Source organism: Panthera pardus, unplaced genomic scaffold (assembly GCF_024362965.1).
Source record: "Panthera pardus isolate Hobbes unplaced genomic scaffold, ASM2436296v1 HiC_scaffold_23, whole genome shotgun sequence".
NCBI lineage: Eukaryota > Metazoa > Chordata > Mammalia > Carnivora > Felidae > Panthera > Panthera pardus.
Window position 1 is genome coordinate 807,357 of NW_026526799.1, and position 22,331 is coordinate 829,687.

The following is a 22,331-nucleotide window of genomic DNA, read 5'->3' on the forward strand; positions in this document are numbered from 1 at the left end:
TCTGTCTCTCTCCCTCTCTCTCTCTCTCCTCTCAAAAATAAACATCAAAAAATTTTTAAAAACTATTCCCGATAATACTGCCAATATGCCCCCTGAGCACTTGCTCTGTGCCAGCCATTCTGCCTGGTGTGGCTGCATTTCTCAGGGGTCCGGGCCCTGGTGGGGAAGGCAAGACCCTGGGATGGGCACTGTGGGTGCTACAACTGTCCCTGTGCCCGCCTACTTCCCACTCTTCTCCACCTCCCCTGCCAGCACGGAGGGACGGGGCTGCTTCTCCAGGGGAAGCAGACCTCACAGTAGCAGCAAGGTTGGGAGAAGAGATCTCGGTGATGGGGTGAGAACAGCCGAAGTTAGGAATGCCCGGGGGTTTTTGAAGTGAGGGGAGGCTGTGGCCCCCGCTCCACTGAACCCAGCAAGTAGGCTTGATGTGTTCTGCCCCCACGCCCCCACCACAGATCTGTGCCCAGTCTCCACGGGGGTGTCCCCTGGATGTGTGGCTCTGGTGGCCGGGGGGCTTGTAGCTCTGGGCCCCACAGGACTCAAACAATCGGAGAGACGTTCCTGGCAGGCCACCTCCCCGGGGCACCGTGCAGACAGCAGACTGACACCCACCCCAGGCTTCCCGTGACCACCCCTTCAGGATGAGGAGAGAGGACTTTTGCCTAATACATGGAAACCAACCCGGAGAGCCAGGCAAAATGAGGACACAGAGGAATATGTTCCCAAAGAAAGAACAAGATGAAACTCCAGTAAAAAAACCTTTGTGAGACTGAGACAGCTAATTTACCTGATAGAGGGCTCAGAGTAACTGAGCCGGAGAGGCTCACTGATCTTGGGAAGAGCGGAGGGACACAGTGAGAGCCTCAACAGAGAGAAAACACAAGAAGGCACCAAACAGGAGTCACGGAGGGAAGGATACAGTAACTCTGGACAACACACGAGGGGTTCAACAACACGGCGGACGAAGCAGAAGACAGGACCGGTCATCTGGAAGCCAGGCACACACTGGAAAAGAGCAGCAGGAAGATTGCTCAGGGACCCAGGGGATAACACGCAGGGGACAGTGTTTGGGTAGTAAGGGGCCCGGAAGAAGAGAGAAAGGGACAGAAAAGTCATTTGAAGAAATAACGGCTGTGAACGACCCTGACCTGGGGGAGGAAACACACATCCGGGTCCGGGAAGCCCAGAGAGTCCCAAGGAAGGTGACCAAAGGAGCCCCATACCGGGACACACTATGACGGAAACATCAGAAGTTAAAGAGAAAGAGGGTCCTCAAAGCAGCAAGAGAAATCAGCTTCTTAAGTACAAGGGAAACCTCACAAGACTATGAACAGATTTTTCAGCAGAAACTTCGCAGGCCAGCGGGAGTGGCGGGGTATAGTCGACGTGCCGAGGGAAAAACCTTCCGCCAAGGACACGCCAGCCTGCAAGGTTGTCATTCAGAACTGAGGGGAGAGAACGTTCTCCACACTAGCACAAGCCACAGGGGCTCACCGCCACGGAACTGGCCAAGCAAGAGGCACTCGGGGGACTTCTTTGGGCTGAAAAGCAAGGGTGCTAGCGGCGAATGAGAGCACACGTGGGAGCACAAATCTCACGGTAAAGGTAGACGTGTAGTAAAGACGGCGGCTCAATCCCTTACAAAGCTGGAATGAAGGTTAAAGGCAAAAGCAGTAAAAATAACTACAACCACAACAACGAGGGAAGGGGTAAAAATAAAAAAGATGTGAAACGTGACATGAAAAGCCTAACACGTGGGGGAGAGGGTGTAAAAATGTTAAGTTTTAGGATGTGTTCAAACTTAAATTGCTGGCTACTTAAACCAGACTGGGGTGCACACACACACACACACACACACACACGCGGGCACACCTCATTTCACTGTGCTCTGCTTACTGCATTTTGCACTTTTGCATATTACAGGTCTGCGACAAGCCCACATCAGACAAGTCCATCGGTGCCATTCTCCCAACGGCATTGCTCACTTTGGGTCTCTGTGTCACCTGTTAGTAATTCTTGCGGTATTTCAAGCTCTTTCGCTACTATTAATTTTATTACGGGGATCTGCGATTATGACTCACTGAAAGCTCAGGAGAGAGTTAACATTGGTTAGAAATACTTTAAAATTTATGTAAGTACATTGTTTTCTCAGACATCGTGCTATCGCACATGTCCAAGAAATAATAAACTGCAGGACGGCGTAGATGTAACCTTAACATGCCCTGGAAAACCAAAAAACTCATTTGACTCGCTTTATCGCAACATTCACTTTATCGCCACGGTCCGGAACCGCACACGCAGTATCTCCAAGGTGTGTCTGTAGGCTGATGTATGTAGGTCACGTGGTAACCACATAACGTAACACTATAGAAAGGCATCAGACCACAAGGGAAGGGGGCAAGAAGAGAAGGAGGAACAGAGAGGAAATATGAGATGTGCAGAAAATAATGAACAAAATGGCAACAAGTACATACCCATCTGTAAGTACCACAAACAAAAAGGGACTAAGTTCTCCAATCAGAAGACACAGAGTGGCTGAATCAATTAGAAAAAAAAAGACCCACCTATGTGCTCTCTATAACATGTAAGGACAGACAGATGTAAGGACACACAGACTGGAAACGAAGGGATGGAAAGAGATGCTTCACGCAAATGGAAACCAAAAGAAAGCTGGGGTAGCTACACTTACCTAAGACAGAAGAAACTTGGAAACAAAGCCCATAATTACAGACACAGATGGGCATTACTGATGATAAAGGGGTCAATCCAGCAAGAAGAGACAACATTTTAAATATTTATGTATGCGACATACGCTTCATAAACACATAAAGCAAATACTAGAGACTTAAAAAGAGAAATGCACAGCAATGCAGTTAACGGTAGGGGACATGAACACCCCACTTGCATCAATGGATACATCATCCAGACAGAAAATCAACACGGAAACAGTGGCCTTAAAGGACACATTAGACCAAATGGGTCTGATAGCTCTACACAGAACAGTCCGTCCCCAAACAGCAGAACACACATTCTGGCCAAGTGCACATAGAACATTCTCCAGGAGAGACCATATGTTAGGCCACAAAACAAGTGTCAATGAATTTAAGACTGAAATCATGTCAAGCATCTTCTCAGACCACAATGGTACGAAACTGGAAATCGCTTGCAAAAAGAAAACGGGAAAAAACCACAAACGTGTGAAGATTAAACACAATGCTGAATGACAAATGTTTCAATGAAGAAGTTTAAAAAAAAAAAAGACTTGAAGTGAATAGAAGCGAAAATGCAACACAACAGAATCTACAGGATCCAGCAAAAGCAGTTTCGGGAGGGAAGTTCGTAGTGATGCAAGAAATAAGAAAAAGCTCAAATAAACAATCTAACTTTACATGTAAAGGAACTAGAAAAAGAGTAACAAAACCCAGCAGTTGTAGGAGGAAGGAAATAAAGATCAGAGCAGAAATAAACAAAATTGAGACTAAAAAAACAATAGCAAAGATCCATGAAAAGAAGAGTTGGTTCTTTGAAAAGACAAATAAGACTGATCAACATTTAACTAGACTCAGTAAGAACAAAGGAGAGAGGACTCAAATAAAATCAGGAACTTTCGAAAGAGGGAAGATACAACTGATACCAAAGAAATACGAGGGATCGTAAGAGACTACTATGAACAATTATACACCAACAAATCAACAACTTAGAAAATTGTGTAAATTACGAGAAACATAGTCTTCTAAGACTGAATCATGAAGAAACAGAAAATCTGACTGGGTCAGTTACAGGAAGGAGATTGAATCAGGAATCAAAACCCCCCAACAGGCAAAAGTTGGGACCAGAAGGCTTCACTGGTGCATTCCACCAAACATTCAAAGAGGATTTAACACCTATCCTTCTCAAACTCTTACCAAAGAATTGAAGAGGCGTGAATGCTTCCAAACTCATTTTCCCAAGCCAGCATTACCCTGATGCCAAAAGCAGACAAGGACGCCATCGAAAAAAGAAAGTCACAGGCAATGTCCTTGATGAGCATACATACAAAAATCCTCAACAAAACATTAGCAAGCTGAATGAACAACACATTGAAAGGATCATGTACCGCGACTGAGTGCGATTCATTCCAGGGATGCAAGGATGGTTCGACATCCACAAGTCAATCAGTGTGATAGACCATGTTAGCAAAATGAGGAATAGAAATTACATGATCATCTCAATAGATGTAGAAAAAACACTTGAAGAAATTCAGTATCCATCTATGATAAAAACTCTTAACAAAGCAGGGTTAGAGGGAATATATCTCCACATGACACAAGCCACATGTGAAAAACCCACAGCTAACATCATCCTCAGTGGTGAAAAACAGTTTTCCCCGAGGGTCGGGAATGAGACAGATGTCCACTCACCACTTTTAGTCTACACAATGTTGGAAGTCTTAGCCTCAGCAACCACACAAGGAAAAGAAGTAAAAGGCATCCGAGTTGATACGGAAAAATATAAAACGTTCGCTATTTGCAGATAACATAATACTCTACATAGAAAACACTAAAGACTTCACCAAAAAATTACTAGAACTGATAAATGAACTCAGCAGAGTCGTAGGATACAAAATCAACCTACAGAAATCTGTTGCATTTCTACACAGCGATATTAAAACAGCAGAAAGAGAAATTAAGAAAACAACCCCATTTACGATTGCACCAAAGATAATAAAATGCCCAGGAATAAACCTGACCAAAGAGGCGAAGGCCCATATTCTGGAAAGTATAAAACGCTGAAGAAAGAAACTGAGGACGACACAAGGAAATGGAAAGACGTTCCGCGCTCTCGGATGGGAGACTTAATACTGTTAAAATGTCCACATACCCAAAGCAATCTATAGATTCAATGCAATTCCTCTCAAAACTGCGATGCCATTTTTCGCAGAAACGGAACAACCAATCCTTAAATTCGTGTGGAACCACGAAAGATCACAAGTCGCCGCAGCGGTCTTGAGAAAAAGGAAGCTGGGAGCATCACGCTGGCTGATTCCAAACCGTATTAGAAAGCTGTGGTGATCCCAACACTACGCTATCGGCATGAAGGCGGACACGCGGATCAATCAACAGAAGGGAGAAGTAAACCCATGCTCACGCGGTCAATTGATCTACCACAAAGGAGGCAAGAATGTGCAATGAGAAAAAGCCTCTTCACCAAACGGTGCTGGGAGAACTGGACGGCCACGTGCAAAAGAATGACACTGGACCACTTTCTTACACCACACACAAAAATAAACTCAAAATGGATTAAAGATCTACATGTGAGACCAGAAACCATAAAAATCCTAGAAGAAAATGTAGTCATGAAGCTCTTGACTTCACTCTCGGCGGCGTGTTTTTGGATCTGACTCCAAAGGCAACGGGAATAAAGGCAAAAATAAATAAACGAATTGTGATTATTTTTATCACAATAAAAAGCTTCTGCACAGGGGTGCCTGGGGCTCCGTCCGTTAGGCGTCAGACTCTTGATTTCGGCTCAGGTCACGATCTTGTCATTTGTGGAATCGAGTCCCCTGTGTCAGGCAGACCCTACTTAAGATTCCCTCTCTCCCTCTCTCTGCCCCTCCCCTGCTCGTTCTCTTTCCAAAACCACAAAGAGATACCACCTCACACCTGTCAGAATGGCGAACATCAACAACACAGGGAACAACAGGTGTTGGCGAGGACGCGCAGAAAGGGAGCGCTCGCGCACTGTGGGTGGGAACGCAGACCGGTGCAGCCGCGGTGGAGACCGGTGTGGAGGGTCCTCGGGTTGGAAAAACAACGACCCTACCATCCGGCAACTGCACTTCTGAGTAGTTATCGGAAGGAGACAAAGTCACCGATTCCAAAACCCACCCGCACCCCCACATTCACGGCAACGTCACGTACGGTGGGCAAGACACGGAAGCCACGTCGGTGTCCATCAAAGGATGAACGGATAAAGAAAAGTGGAACCTAAAAAACCAACCAAGCCAAACCAAACTCCCAGAAAAGTACAGAACGGACTGGTGGTCACCAGAGGTGCCGGGTGGGGGGGGGGGTCTGGGGGCCCAGCCCGGTTCCACCGCAGCAGCCTGGACAGGGAGCCGGGCTGCGTCCCACCGGCATGTTCCAGGAGGAGCCCGCCTCGTCGCTCGCGGGGCTGGGAAGCCATCACCTCCCTGCTGTTCTGTGATCTTCTCTCCGTTTCTCCGCCTCTATTGTCCTATCCGTGCACCTCTCTGCCCCTTTCTCGCTGGGTCGGTCCCTGCCCCTTGGGTCTCCACCCTCCCCGGGTCCCTCTCCCACACCTGTCGGCCTCCTTCCGCAGGGAAGGTGAGGTCGGCTGGCCGGGGCTGCAGGAAGGAGCACCCCGCACAGCTCCCCTCTTGGTCAGTTCCTCCCTCTCAGGCTGGTGACAGGCTGAGGTCAGATCAGGGGCTCCCCGTTTCTCTCCTCCTGGTGCAGAAGTCTGGACACATGTGCTCTGCCTCTGCCTCACTCTCTGCTCCCTCAGCTCCTTTCTGGCTCATTCGGGTGGGTTTGGGACAGGCTTTCCGGATCCCAGAGCAGTATGGTCTGCGGTTAGGGCGCGGGCTGGGCGAGGGAGGGTTCACCGACCTGCTCTGGCTCAGGTCCCAGGATCCACGGGGTCAGCGGGACCAGCCCAGCTCACCGGAGTCTTCCAGAACCAGGATGTCCTATCCCCCACTACCTGACAAGCTCACGCGGCTGGCAATCTAGAAGGGAGCTGGGTGTTTCTGGGGTTCTGGATAAACACTGCCAACATCAGCCTTTTCTAGGGAGGAACAGTGACCCCGGGGACCACCGGAGCTCTTAAGATGGTCCCACAGCCTCAGATGGTGTCGGATCCAAGCTCAGACAGACCTCAGGTCGGCCCTGACAGCTTGAACCACCCCTGGGCCTCCCCAGAGAGACAAGGCCGAGCGGAGGCCAGAGGTGGGCCCCACAGAGTTGCAGGGTGGACGGCACACGTACTGGGGCCAGGGGCCCACTGGGACGTGACCAGGACCACACGTCAGGCACACCCAGAATGGTGCCCGACCAAGCAGGACCACTTTGGGGCTTCCCAAAGTCTGAACTCAACCAGAATAATACGTGGGCCTCAACATGACCACAGGGCAGGACCCGCGTCGCACCTACCACGACAACGTGACCACGTGGGACGGATCCCTCTACAGAACAGCAGCATCGTTCTGGAATCAGCGGTGGGGACACCCCAAAGCTTTCCGGTGCGATGCAGGGCCACACGTGTGGCTTCCCCGGGACGCCGTGTGGGGAGGGGTCAGTACTCACACATTACCCGTCATCGAGGATATGGGATAAACTCAGACACAAAGCTGGAGCCTCCTCTGGGGGGAGGATTCTGTACAGAATCTTAACAGGTCTCACGGGAGCTGCCGGAACAGACCCACAGGTGCCATGGAGGCGAACCTGCCACTGGACCACACTTGACCTTGTTTCGGAAGCAGGCTCGATGAGCGACCCCGGGAGCGTCCAGGGCTGCAGGGAAGGGCCCAGAAGTCCACGCGGGGGCCTCCACATCCAGGACAGACCAGAGCGTCCCTAGACCTGAAGAGGCGGGCACCTTGACTTGAAGGTTGTGATGGATCCAGAAACACTCTGAGCCTCAAAGCCAGACCGTTACAACAGCTCCAGGATTCTTTCAGGGGCCTTACCACGTCCAGGGGCTTTGCCCACCCAATGGCTCCCACTGCCTGCTCGCCGTCGGGGGCTGGGTTTACTTCTCATCCTGCCCAGGCACGGTGTTCCTGGGGTCCTCAGGCCTGGGTCACAACCTTCTACCATCCAGGGCGGCTGAGCAGACAGGAGCTCCCGGCAGCTGGGGGTGGGGTGGCTGGCAGGGCCCCCGCCTCCGGCTTTCTCCGCCGTCCAGGACACCCAGCAGGACGCCCAGCTGGCGGGCAGAGTGACCACTGCCCCAGGCTGCCCCCGACCAAGGGGCTCCCGAAGGACAGACCTCCAGTGCCGACCACGGGAGTCCTGGGCCAAGCAGGACGGAGGGTCACCCCCCCCAGATGGCAGGGCCGGGCGCGTCTGGCGGTGCTCAGAGTCGGGGGACACGGGGCAGCCTCTTCTCTCTCATGGGGACACAGGCGCCACGGGGGCACACAGGTGGTATCCATTGTGGGAAACAAAGTTCTCCCGCGTTCACTCTCTGCCCGCACACTGGTCACCTCACGGCTGTCGATGACAAACGTGAAAGGCCTTCAGAAGGCCTGCTGCTCTTTGGACCCAGAGCTTAGCTCGTCTCTTTCCTGCTCATTCTGCACTGCCAGGCGCTCCCACAATCCTTCTTCTCCCCCCGCAAAGCCATTATCAGCTTGCACTGTAAGGGTTAAATTGTACTGTAAAGCTAACGCTTAGCTTGAAAGATAACAACTTTGTTCTGACACTGAAGGTCAAAAGATAACAACCTTGCTTTTACTCTTGTAAATCATACTTCACACTCTTGTGAATCAGGCTTTATCAATGAAGGAAACAAAACCTCAAAAAAGAGCATCAGAGACAAGGGCAAGGAGATCCACTGGTTGCAACTTAGCGGCAGAAAGTCTAAAATAATCACCTCGTTCGATAACTGTTTCTGACTCATCTGGCAACTGTTTCTAACTCATCTGGAAACTGTTTCTCTGTTCTGTTCCCAGATAATGATAAAACGATGTGATCGGCTTTAAAAACTCTGTACCCCGGCTGTTCGGGGCCACACTCTTGACAAGAGTGTTGGTCCCGATCGGTCGGCCACACTCTTGTCAAGAGTGTTGGTCCCGATGGGTCGGCCACACTCTTGTCAAGAGTGTTGGTCCCGATCGGTCAGCCTTGCCTCTTAGCGACACCGGCAACGAGTGCGTGGAGGTCCAAGGTCGAACCTGCAATAAACGACCCTTGCCGCTTGGCTTTGACTTACGACTCTGGTGGTCTTTTGTGGGAGGTTTCAGAACTTCGGGCATAACATTTGGAGGTCCCACCGAGATTTCCCCCGAGCCCACCAGACTTCTGGTCAACGGGTCGTATCTGATTCCGATCGATCGGTAAGTAAGCCGGCTCTAACGTTCTTCCTTTTCTCTGATCTGTGTTTTTTCTCTGGAGAACCGGTTCTGTCTGGAAGCTGGTGTGACCCTGGCGGACGCGCTATAGGGCACCCAGCCGGGGTCAGTTGGAGACGTCCACTGACACAGGGGGCCTTTCTGGCCCATCGGGGGGGCCTTTTTGGCCCATCAGGACTCTTTTCTGTGGGCCACTCACGCCCAACACGCTTGCGAGTTAACCACTTTCACTTTCTCTACGGACTTCCAGTTTCTCTGTATAAATTAGTCCAGAGTGCTAAGAAACATCTCCAGGCGCCTGAAAAACCAGTAGGCATGCCCATTGTTACCCGTGTCCTGATGTGATGTGTGTCTGTGTGTCTGTCTGTTGAACTGACTGGAATGATTGTTGGGAGTCAGGGGCACGCGCCTGACTTACCCTACGTGTAGTCCCACGGCATAAGCTACGGGATTCGAGTGGGCTCTAACTCGATTTCCGCGGTGATCCTCATATGGCTTAAGGCGGTCAAAATTTTTGATCCAAGCAGGGGGTTTACACCTGCCCGCCTATGCTAAGAGGCACCTAAGTTCCCGCGAGGGACGCAGACGGGCGAGTACGCGAGTACTTCTGTGTCAGTCTAAATGTATTGTCACCCCTGGGCCCTTATAATTACCGCCATCCTAATCATAAGGATGATTAGGCTGCCTTTGAGTACTAAAAGCCTGTACTTTAGGGCTTGTCTTTTTTTTTTTTTTAAGTTTGTTTATTTTTGAGAGAGAGAGAGGGGAAGGAGCAGAGAAAGAGAGAGAGAGAGGGAATCCCAAGCAGACTCTGCACCATCAGTGTGGAGCCCGACCCGGGACTCAAACTCACGAACCATGAGATCATGACTTGAGCTGAAATCAAGTTGGCCGCTTAACCAACTGAGCCCCCCGGGCGCCCCTGTGATGATGGCTTTGTAGTGGTCTTTCCGGGAGAGCGGAGAGGCTCATTCTGGGCCACGCACACTCAGGCCCCTCCTGAGACCTGTTAAAGCAGGACCAGGGGCAGAGGGTCCGGGCAGGGGGATGGGCTTGGGGTGGCTAGTCTCGATGTCCACCCAGTGCTGGGAACCCCGCGGGGGCAATGCCCCGGCAGAAGCGCTTCCCCCGCTGCCCGCCCCTCGCCTACCGGGAGCGCAGCCCTGGGGCGGAAGTGGGCAGGTGCTCTAGCGGTCACACCCAGGGTGTCAGGTGTTTGCAACGGTGACGTGGAGAGGCAGCTGATGAGCTGTGCATGGTGACCGCCAAGAGCCAGGGAGAAGGCACAGAAGGAAACAAGTGTCTCAGAGAGAAGCGGGGACAGGGACTGGGTAGCAAGGGGGCTGGGCAGAGGCGTGTTCCCGGTCCAGGCCACGGAGGCCGCACACAGGTTTTCTCCGAGGCTCCATGGGTCACCACCGTGGCTCTTCCAACAAAGTCCTTCCCTTTGCTTAAGCTGATCTGAACAAGCTCCTGTTTCCGCTAAACGATTCCTGACCAAGACATGCCCCTGGAGCTCGGCATTGTGCCTTGGCCTTGGCACAGAGCAGCCTCCATTTGCTGAATGGGTGACCGAACACATCTGTCACACATCTGTCACCGTGGCACGGGAGCCAGGCTTATTAATTACCAGCAAAGCCACAAGGCAGGTGACACTGTGCTCCCCAGGCTTGGGCGGCGGGGCTGGCCGTAAGGGGTGGGGCACTGGCCTTTCACGACGGAAGTCCTTGGTTCTCGGGGACCCCCGGAGGCCTACTCACATCGTAAAGGCCCCGCGCAGTCCTGCGACGAAGGATATTTCCTGGAACTTACGCCACCATGGAACCCTTTGGTTTTCAGATTCTGAAGATCGATCAGATCGTTTTCTCTTTCACAAAACGGGGAAGGTTATCGCCCACCTCACAGAGATAATGTGAGAGTTCGTGGTTCATAAAAGTGCTTAATAATGGGTTTCGAACCAATCAAATCCTTTGCAAGTCTAAGCGGGGGGTCTAATCAAACTACTGGTGGCAAGTTCCCAGGAAACACACATGCGTGTGCGTTCGCGAGCTGTGCGACTGCAGCCTCCAAAACCCCCTGGAATCTGTGACTGTGACCTTATTTGAAAATAAGGTCTTGGGGCGCCTGGGCGGCTCAGTCGGTTAAGTGTCTGACTTCGGCTCAGGTCATGGTCTCACGGTTTGAGTTCAAGCCCCACGTCGGGCTCTGCGCTGACAGCTGGGCAAAGACACACAGGGAGAAAGCCAAGTGAAGACACGGGCAGAGGTCAGAGAGCTGCGTCTGTGGGTCAAGGAGCACCGGGGGCTGCCAGAAGCCATCAGAAGCTGGAGGAGGTCAGGGAAGTTCTTCCCTGGGACGTCCGAGGGAGCACGGCCCCAACTTCAGACCGCTGGCCTCCAGAGCCCTGAGAGCCCACAACTGTTGTTTCAAAATAAAAAATGCCCACCCTGATCCCAAACCCCCCCTGCGCGAGTGCGTACTCGAGAGGCTTGGGGGTCACCAACCCAGGGGTCGCAGGTGTGCCAAGGTCGAGCAGGCAATGGCTGGCGGCCCGTGCAACACTCCACTTCCCATCTCTTCTCATTCCTGATATTCAGCTGGCCGGCAAGGGTCTCACTCTGGAATCTCCAGACGCTGTGCCTTCCCCCATCCCGTGCCACGCCCTGCTTCGAGGCTTCAGCTCCGCCCACGTGGACCACTGAAGTGCCCCCTGTGCTCCCCCTGGCCCGGGTCTCCATCCTGCTTGGCCAGAGCCCAGACCCACTGCTTGCCCCCTGCTTCTAGCTGAGTGACGGAGGCACCGTTCCTGCTCAACTCTGCTGCCCTGTCCCCCAACAGGTCCTGGCTCATCCCTCCCGCTCCTCCTTCGGGATTGTGGTCCAGGTGGCCCCGGGCCTCGGCCGGACCTCTCTGCTGGATGCTGCTTTTCCCGGTCCAGAGGGGGCTGTGCCGGAGAACCCCGAGTGTTCTCGTGCACATGTGTGTGCGTGTGTGGACACACCCTGGCCTGGATCCCCCCCCCCCCCCCCCCGCCACATAAGGGCCGTCCATCCAGGCTCCCCCTCAGGTCCCTTCCATACCTCTCATGGTCAGACTTCCCAGAGAAGCCGCCCTGTTCCCCGGCCCGTACAGGGAAAGGTCCTGTCCCACCCGGGCCAGGTCTCCCCGGAGTGTCCTCGGCTCCCCCCCACCCCCACTGCTTCTGCGGCACAGAACTCGCTCCTCAAATGCTGGCTGCTGCGCCAGCCACGCCAGTGTCGTGCCCGCCACACGGCACTCCACTAGTACAGCTTTCCCGAGCAGGCCTGCTCGCTGGAAGGACTGGCCTCCCCGGGCCGGCGGTGCTCCCACGTCACTCCTTGGACCGACCAGCTGTCCCACTCCTGATGCCCCGCCCCGTCCCATACGGCTCGAGAGGGGTCTGGATCCTGCCCCTGCTCCGAGGAGCCTCGGAGCTCTCCAGCTGGAATCCTCCCAGGGCCTGGTTACCCCACCGGGCTCTGCCCGGTCCCCGGGCCACGTGTCTGTCTCAGGCCCCATCCAGCTCCCGCCTCCCATGGGGCTTGGGCTGTGTCCCTGCGGCCCTCCCCAGCCGGGACTGAGGCCCACTGCTGCCGACACCTCACGGCTCACTGCCGGCCCGGCCGGAACGGGGTGAGTGGCTACAGGGCCGGCCCCCCTCAGAGTCAGCCTTGAACTAGGCGGTGCTCAGCCCGAGGCCTGGGGCCCGTGTCAGCCTCCACGAGCCTCTACTGCCGGGTGGTCTCTGTCTGAAGCTACTCCTGCCCGAGGAGCCAGGGCCATGGAGGTCCTGCGTGGCTGGTCCGGCACGAACATCTTTCAGTCCATCGCCACCCCCCCGCAGACCCGTCCCGGCCTGGCCCTGCCACTGACCAGATCTCAGGACGTTTGCCGAATTCAGGAACAGGCTCCAGTGTGGCGTCGGCCTCCGTCAGGAACCCGGTGGGAAACTTCTTGGGGGGAAGGGCCGGCTCAGTAGCCGGGCACACGGGCCTCAGCGGGCCCCTACGGCCCCCACGGGATGTCCCACGGCTCCCTTCCTGCCCGAGCTGCCCTGCTGCCCCCCGGCTGGGCTCCCACAGACCCGGGCTCTGCTCTGCACCAGCACTGGCCCCCCTTGTGCTGCCGCTGTCTACCGGAGGCGGGGGGGGGGCCTCCTCGCTGGACAGTGAGCCCCTCCAGGGCAGGCCCTTCCTTCTGTCCCGTCCTCCTGGCCCCAGGCAGCACGGGCCTGGCTCCCAGGAGGCACCAGCAACTCTGCGGAACAGAACGCCACTTCTGCTTCTAGAATTCTCTTCCTCATTACTTCAGGGGAAACCCGGTGGCCAAAGTGCTTCTCCTGGCGCCTGCCTAGGGATGACGGTCACTGAGCGTCAGGAAAAGGGGAGGCCTGGCCCGGACCTGCCCCTGCAAGTGTGAACCCACCGGGCTGAGCCCGGCTTCCGCCTCCCGCCGTTACGCCCGCCGTGAGGCGCCTGGCCTTCCCCCCGCTGCTGGGAATGTGTGTGAGTGGGAACTGTGTGTCGCGGACGCTCTGGCTGCACCCAGGCAGATGGCCTGCGGGACACAGCGGCTGGAGGCAGACGGCGGGGACACCGGAGCTCCGCCCGCAGGCACAGGAGGCCGGCACTTGCCTGCTGCCGCTGGGCTGAGCCACGTGACTTGCCTGTCCACTGAGCTGAGGCCAGAGCGGGTCACTCCTGGGGGGGTGGGTGTGACCGCCCTCCCCTCGGCTGGGTGGCCGCGGGGGCAGGAGTCAGCACGAATCTCCATCAGCCTGGGCCCCCAGTGATCACGGCGCCGGGCGCACGGGCGGGAAAGGCACCGACAAGAGACACACGTTCCCGCGTTCACGCAGATGGCGGTTGTTACGGCAGCTGAGCGCGGCCCGTCCTGACTAGCGCACGGCCCGGAGGCCACCCCCACGTCCCGGTGAGGGGGGACGGCAGCCTGGACCAGAGCTGAGGGGGGGCAGACGCCAAGTGGGTGGGTGTGAGACGTGCAGGGGGCAAGATGGACAGGGCCGGGGTGGCCAGCAGGGATGGAACGAGCTCCTGCGGGCATCGCTCCCCGTCCCCGCACCGGGGACAGACTTGCCGAGACCTTCCCAGAAGCGCCCAGGTTCTCCGTGTGAAGAATTCCCACCCATCTTAATATCCGGGCTCAGGGCCTGCTGTCACTGGCTGCAAGCCCGTCAGAGCCGCCAGGCCCCGGGGTCGCTGCTCCGCTGAGCGAGAGGCTGGTCACGCAGGCGGAACCCGAAGCCGCAGCAGCCATCGCTTACTGACGAGACCCACTGGGCTGTGCCAGCGCTTTTCAAAGAGCCACTGGTCTAAGCCTCAGAGCAGGGGGCAGAGGGAGGCTCCATCACGGCCTCCACCTCACAAGCAGGCAGGCCGGGGCTCAGGGAGCGTGACCACCCCCCAGCTACGAGGGGGCAGAACCCGCAGGAACGCCGGTCCGCGTGGCTCGAAGCCCGTGGCTACCACCTAATGCTGCCTCCCTGCCTGGGCGGGGTGGCTCGTCCTCAGTGAGCGAGCTGACGACCGGGCTCTGCATCTGAGGGGCTGTGTGCCCCTCTCTGGGGAGGGGGTGGGCATGCCCACTGCACCACAGGTGCCCGCGCAGAGGCGTCTGGGCCCCTCCCGGGTCCACGTGTCCCCGGAGCTCCCGCATACACATCGGGGGGCTGAGTCCTGTTCTTGGCTGTGTGTACATGGGCGCCGGCTCCGGGCTCCCACGGGTTCCGGGGAGACCGGACCGTGGGATGTGGATGCCTGTCTTGGCCTTGACGCTCGTGGGATTCGAATTGCGAGGCTCCCACCCAAGCAGAAACAGAAGCTGCTTCGTAGAAGTCACCGGAGCGACAGTGACATATTTTCACTTGCTGCTGATTCTTTTTCTTGGCAGAGAATGGTAAACTCCACCACCGCCCCCGGCCCAGGCCTGTGTGCTGAGCGTGGCGGAGGGCTCAGGTCCCGGAGGCAGGCGGGCGAGGGGCCCGGGTCCGCCTGCCGGCTCTGCCGCACGCTCTCTGTAATCCCGAGGGAGTCCCTGACGTCTCTGAGCCTCAGTTTTGTCGTCTCGAGAATGGGTTAGCAGGGGCTGCTGAGAGGACTCAGCAGGGGCCGGACGTGAAACCTCACCCTGGTGCCCGGCACGGATCGGAGGTGCTCCGCGAACCGTGTTCCCCACTCTCCTGTGCTCGCTGGTCTAGCGTCGGGAAGCGCTCGGCGACAAGGTCACCCACGGCCGAGTCCACGTTCACTCCACGCGAGCGCTCAGGCCACAGAGCGCTGCCTTTGTGGCGCACAAACAGCAAAGATGATGTTTCACATGGGCCCCTACTACGGACAGTGGTTAAAAGTGGGGCTGCTCCCTCTGGTGAGGGCTGTGGCCCCCACTCCACTGCCCTGATGGTGGTCACCTAGGGTCCCTGCAGAAGCCCCAGGGCTCCTCAGATGGCAGGGAAGCCGTAGGTTAGGGGCCGAGGAGAGGGACTTGTGTGTCGCGTCACAGTCACCGGGTGCACAGGAGGCTCAAACCCGACCTCCGCTCTCGGGCCTTGACAAATGCTCTGGGCCCCGGTCCTCCCTCCACGAGGGTGCAGTGACAGAACTCTCTTGGAAGCGTCAGGAACCGAGCTGTGGGTGCGGGCACCCCGGCAAGTCGGCGTCCACGGTGCTGGCTGCCTTTGCAGAGGGGGCAGGGACAGTGGACGGGCCAGGCCGGGCACGTGTCGGTCCAGCCAGACCCTCCGAGCGCCCCCTTCTAGCAGTCCAGCCCGTCAGCGCCTACCCTGCTTGCCTGGCGGCCTCTGTCTCTGTGAGTAGCCTCCCCACACTTGGGGTCACTGCACCTGCAGTCACCACACCTGGGGTCACCTCACATTTGACCCTTGACCTCCTGGGATGGACTCGCCATCATCCACCACCCCCCACCCCGGGTCTGCTCCCCTCCCATGTCTCTCTCTGCTGGTGGCACCGCGTCTGCCCCAGGCTGAGGTCGGCAGTCGGACGTCAGGTTCCACCCTGTCCAGCTGGACCGCAGGTCCTGCCAGGGGCACCTCAGTGTCTGTAAACAGTCTCTATTGTAAAGACCCGGCTGCTGCCCGGGGTTCAGCAAGCCCCCCAACTACTAGCTACTAGCTACTACTAGCCCCATCGGCCTCTGCCCTGGCTGGCCCTGATCTCCTGCACCTGTGTTCTGGGGGGGGGGGGTGTCCCCTGATCTCCTGCACCTGCGTCCTGGGGGTGGTGTCCACTCACAAACCACCAGCCAAACACACGGTCTTTGCAGACCGTGACAATGGCATGGATAGGGAAAAGCCCCGGTGTGTGGTGAGCGAAGCCTAAGGAGGTGGCTTCTACGCTGAGACCTCGGAGGCAGGACTTGGTCACTGAAGGGCCTGGGCTGGGAGGTCATTCCAGGCGGAGGAAGTATCCGCTAAGGCCCTGAGGTAGGAAAGCAGAGGCTGGTGCAGGGTGTGGAGGGGCAAAATGTGGACGGTGGGGCCGGGCTGGGGGCGCAGAGGCTGGGTCCCGAGGGTGCCCCAGGTCATGGCTGGGAGTTCGCATTTTTTCCTAAAGGCAACGGGAGCCACTGATGGCCTCTCAGGCTTGGTGCCGCGACCTGACATGCGGTTAGACCGCCCTGGTGGGGGCTGTGTGGAGGGGGGGTGAGGGGGACAGCGTGAGCGAGGGTGTTCAGTGACCCCATGGGCACGAAGCAGGGGAGGGAGAGCTCCCAACACTTGGCCGTAGCTATGGGAGTGAGCCCGGGGAGGGCTCCCCACCCCACCGCGAGCTCTTTGAAGACCAACATTAAGCTTTATTTTTCTCTGTAGCTGCAGGACTGAGCCCGGGTCTGGCGCCTCGAGACCGAATGTTTGCTGCACACACTGTAGTGTATTTTAGTGCAGCTGTGTGTCCTCTGGTCCGGTTCCATCACCCCACTGTCACCAAGCAGACAAGCAGTGACCTGGCATTTCCTTGTCCCAGTTAAGGTATAATTACCGAGGCTCTTCAACCTCGTTTCAGCTCTAGAGACGTAGAGGGGATGGAACGGGCACCCCACACAGTTAACCCTGGGGCCCCGCACCTGCCGGGTCGGGGGGGGGGGGGCGCACCGTGGGCCCTTCTGCAGGTGCCAGCGTCCGCAGTCCGAGCCCCGGTTCTGCGTCTCAGGGGGCTGCTTCCGGCACAACCTCACCCCCTCCCTCCAGGTTTGCAGTTTTCTGATTGGCCGAGAAGCTGAATGTGCTAGAGCAACGGGAGGGCAAGCTTCGTGGCGAAGACGGTGGCGTAGCTGCGGACCGGGAGAGCCCGAGGAGTCTCAGCTCGGCCCCCGCCTTGCTGGTGGCACCGCCAGCCAGTTTCCCCATCTGTAAATCGGGCACGCTCGCAGCTTTAGGACTGTCGTTGATGTGAACGCTCCAGGCCGACCAGGAACACGTCCCGTGAGGAGCGGGAATGGGGCTCCACCTTATCTCCGGGGAAAGGCACCCGGTTTGGGGGAGGGGGGACAATCGGTGCTCTGGGCTCCCCCACCCCCCGGCCTCTGGAGCCTCCGCCCACATCGGTGCTGAGGTTCCCGTGGAGGGGGTCTGTGTCCCTTCCATGTCCCATCTGTCCTAAGTGAATCGGGAAGAGCCTGGGGTCCGCGGCTGGACCCCCTGTGGTTGGTGGGGCGAGGAAGGAGCTGGGGTTGGATGGTCAGGGTCGCCTGTTGAGAAGCTGAGGCCGGAAGCTGTATTTCAGAGGGCTCAGCACGAGGGTGGGGCGCTCAAGGCCAGAGCACGGCTCCCACACCAAGGGTCAGCCTGTAGGGAGGCTGAATCCAAACCCGAAGCCCAGGGCACCGGGGCCGGGAGGAGAGGAAGTCAGCACTGAGCGAGCAGGGGCAGGAGGAGACGGCGGCCGTGCCAGTCTGCCTTCATGAGGTGTGGGGTCCCAGGTCAGGGCTCCAGCACACCGGGGCTGCATGAGGTGCGGTCAGACCCGCACGGAAGCAGCCAGAGGCCAGGGCATCCCCCGAGGCTGAGCCTGGTGCTGGGGTCTGGGCTCCCAGAGCACCTGCATTCCGTCCTGCTGGAGAATCTGCACCAGGCGAGTGCCCGTATTTAGGGTCTGGGGGCCGTGACCATCCAGCTTCCTAGGCCCGCGACACAGCGACAGGACCTGGACTTAGCACGCGGCAGGCCCCAGGGCACGAAGCGTTGAATTCACATGAGAGACCCCGAGTTCGGCTCTACAGGCGCTCCCTGCACACCTACTATGTGCGCTGTCCCTGACGCATTCCTGCCTGTCCGGGGGGAGGCCACCTGCTTCGACCCAACACAAAGACATCCTGCTAACACAGCGGCTTCACAGATACCGGCCGGTCCGGTCAGCCTGGGCACCTCCGAGGCCCTGACCGGGGCACCCCACCACACGCCCAGCCGGTTCCGAGTCCGGGCTTCCTGTGGGCCCAAATCCCAGGCAGGCCCGGTGACGGGATGGCTGGGAGCCAGGCTCGCACGCTGGGGCCCCGCGGGGTGGTGCCATGGGGCACCCAACCCGATGAGAGATACGGGTCAGCTGCTGAGACTATCGGTTTTACTCTGAAATTTAGAACCGAAACGTTATAAATTCTTACAAACACGCACAGGCCAGAGAAGGCGAGTGGACTTTTCCCGCTCTGGAGTGGGACAGAAGGGACATCTAACGCAAGTGCCTGAGACCAAAGCACAGGTCCCTAACGGAATCTGCACCCGAGCTGGGCCGCATCAGATCGTCGCCTCCTAATCTTCTCACGCCACGAGCCCGCTCTCTGAACACATCTGGGGATGCCCGATCGGTGGCATTCTGGGGACACAGCCCTTAACATGTGAGCATATCATCTCTGGGTTTTGCACTCCTGTCCCGTCCAAAATCTGCTGCTAGCATGATTCGTTACCTGAGCCAAGACTGATTTGGGATCAACACAAGATCTCCTTTTCAGGAATCCTTAGACACTGGATGAATTCTAGGTCCGATTCTGCCCTGACTTACTCTGTGGGGATAGGTGACCCCCACTCGCTGGTCCCGTTTGGCTATGTGTGAACTCTCTCTGAGCTGCCTTTCGGCTTTAACATTCTGTGTCTGGCCTTTGTTCCCTGCCCAAGTGGGTAATGGAGATCCGACTACAATTTATTTAGATCCAGCTAAAACGTGTTGTGAGCATGCTTTCATATACGTTATTTGCCCGCGTTCTAGAAATCTCAGAAAAGTAGGTGCTATTATCTCCATTATCTGGATTACAAAACAGAGGCTCAGAGAAGTTGAGCGTGTGCGCTGAGGTCGCGGCGCGGAGATGCAGTCTCAGGCCTGCCTCCGGCTTCCGAGGGCTGAGAACAGAGGCTGTGAGCCTCACAGCCACTCAGCTTCCTCCACCCCCCTGTCCAGCGCTCTGCTCTGGTGTGGGGGATGCAGGTGGGCTCCAGCTGGGCCTGGGGCTGCAGGCTGCCGGCAGGCGCAGGTGGACTTGGGCTGGCAAAGGTTGGCAATGTTCCGGAAGGCCCGTGAAGACAGCCCATCAAGGGCTGAGAGCGGCGTCTTTGGCCCAGCCTGGGTCTGGCTCTCCCAGGTGAGTCCGCTAGGCCCCATCTGTGCTTGGAGCCCAGGAGCTGCCTGCTTTCTGCTCAGCTTTGCCATCGGCGAGCCTCTCCCTGCCGTGTGGCCTGCTGTCCCCAGAGATGGGCCCTCGAATATTCTTGCCCACATTTCCCAGTCCCCAGAAATCATCCAACGCCAGCAGACAAGGGCAGGGAAGAAAGGGGCGTACTGCAGACGCCGGGCTCAGACCCGTCCCCACAACATGGTGGGCCGGTTGGAGCAGGGTTTTTATTCCCGACACTTGGGCCGCTCCATCACCACTGGTCTCCATGCAGCAGTGGCTTTGAGAACCCAGTGCTCTTTTCTGAGCCTGAGCCACCGACTGGTGGTATGACACTGGGCAAGTAAATTTCTCCCTGTGGGCCTCGGCGTCCTCCTCCAGGCAACAGCTAGCTGGTTGGAGCCCCCACGGATCTCGGGTCCCTTCCAGCGATGACATTTTAGGAACCACTATCTTTGACTTTCCCTTCCCAGAGGCATGGAAACGGAGCAGTCGCCTCTGGAGAGCGCATCGAGCTTAAAAATTGCCCTCGCTCTCGGTCGCTCCTCCCTCCCTCCACGCCAGAGGCGCACCCCTACCCCGCCCTGCCCCTCGGGCAAACCCAGGCCCGGCCCCGTAGCCCTGCAGCTCGGGAAACGCGAGGGCAGCGGGACTGCGGCGGTGGCGGAGTCGCAGCGGGAGGGGGAGGAGAGCAGCGCCCGCCTGTCCCGCGGCCTCCGCAGCAGCCCTGGCCCTGGTCCCCGCGCGCCAGAGGGGGTTCCTGGCACACCCGGGTCTGGTGCTCGGGCCTGGGGCCGGCCGGGAGCTCATCACGCCCGATGGCACCGAACCGACCCCAGCGGCCCGCACCCCCCAACTCGGCAGAGCTAGGGCGGGCTCTCCACTCTGAGCGGCGGTGGAGCAGGGGACCAGGCGCTCGGACGCCTCCGTCTCGCCCTCTCCAGGCCTGGAGCAGACTGTCGGGGCTGTCGGGGGCCGCGGGGGGGCAGTGGGGGTGGGGAGCACCATTTCTGGCTGGATGTCGGTCCTCATTCATCGTCTATCCCCGGTCCTCCGGAACCCCGTCTCCTCCCGCACCCCGTCGCCCCCCAGCGCCTCCGCGTCTCGGCCCCTGTGTCCCCGCCTCCCACGGAGCTCTCCGGGTGAAGGGCAGCCGCAGCCCGCGCCTACTCCCTGCCCGCAGTCCCTGCCCCCTCTGCCCGCCGCGGGGTCACCCGCCCGCCAGGGCCCAGCCTCCGCTCGCACCGAAGGCGCCCAGAGGGGAGGGACCAAAGTTCGGGCGCCGCGGGCCGGCGGAAGGCCCCGGGGCGCCGAGGGTGGCCGCGGCGGGGGCGCTGGGAGGTCAGACGCGGCGGCGGCCTCACCTGTTTCTCCAGCGGCTCCTTGGCCGAGAGCGCAGGCTTGGGGGAGGGCGCGCGGTCGCAGACGCAGCCCTCCAGCAGGTAGAGCCCCGAGGGCCGCGAGCTCGAGTCGCTCTCGAAGTAGAAGAGAAGGTTCTGCAGCAGCGCGAACCACTTGGTTTGCCATTTTGTGTTGTCCGAACTCCGCTTGCTCAGGTAGCCTTTGCGCGTGCCGTCCTTGCGCGCCAGCAGTCCCAGGGACGCGACGTGGCCATCGTTCAGCCGGATCCCCTTCTGCATGGTGCTCGGAGGCCAGCGAGACCCCACGCGCTTACATCTTCTCCGCGCGACACCCCGCGGCCCCCCGTCCGTGCGCGCGGCGCGCTGCCTCTCTCCGGCGCTCGCTCGCTCGCTCGCTCCTGGTCGCTCTCCCCTCCCCCCAAATAGCTACACTCCGGGAGCTGGCGCCGGGCCGCGGCTTCTGGAAGAGAGATGTACCATTCCCCGCCGGAACTTCTTCTCCACCCCGCGGCGCCCCCGGGCCCCGGAGAGGCCTCCCGACCCTCCCCCGGCGCCGGGCAAACTGAGGGACTGGCGAGCTGCGCGCGGGCGAGGGGCAGGCGGAGTCATGTGACGCCGATCCCTCGAAGAGCCCGTGTGAGCAGCGCGGACAGAGACACGCACGCAGCCCGCCGAGGCGCAGAGCGGCGCGCAGGCTGCACCTTGGCGCCCCCTCCCCCTCCCCGGACGCGGACGCACGCACAAGCACACGCGCAAACCCTGCCCCTGTCCCCGCGGTCTCCCCTGCTCCCCTTCGGGTGCTAAAAACCAAATCAGATCAATTTTCGTTTAACCCCATGGAACCCCGGAGGCTTGCCATCCTGGGAGTCTGCCTCTCTGCGCCCCACCGCGGCGCCCTGGCGACCCGGGGTTAAGTCCCAGTTTTCATTTTCTCTTCCAAAGGCTCCCTCCCGGTACTTTATTTTTCTAATCCGATGTGGATGGAAGAGGGTGGTGGTTGGCGAAATAGCTCTGAAGGAGCTTTCGGTCTTATTCTTTGCGTAAACGGCCGGGTCACATTCATTTCAGGGTCCAGCCGCACACCCGGCGGCTTCCCCAGCGACCTGAGGACCGCGCAGGAGGTGCGGTGGGGGAGGGGTTAGGTGAGCGCTCATTTTATTTTGTTTCATTTTGCGCGTTGCCATAATTACCGGCGCCACCCCCCTCCCCTGCGCCCCCGAGGTCTAGCTGGCGAG

General features: G+C 58.2%; 1 protein-coding gene across 1 annotated transcript in view; it reads right to left on the bottom strand.

Moving 5' to 3' along the window:
• The window catches only part of RASGRF1 (Ras protein specific guanine nucleotide releasing factor 1), a 99,977-nt gene extending 78,209 nt beyond the window's left edge, over positions 1 to 21,768 (bottom strand). The window contains 1 exon segment of the mRNA XM_053888597.1: positions 21,100 to 21,768. Coding sequence (XP_053744572.1) covers positions 21,100 to 21,375 — 276 coding nt within the window. The 5' untranslated portion in view covers positions 21,376 to 21,768.
• Between the last annotated feature and the right edge of the window lie 563 nt (positions 21,769 to 22,331).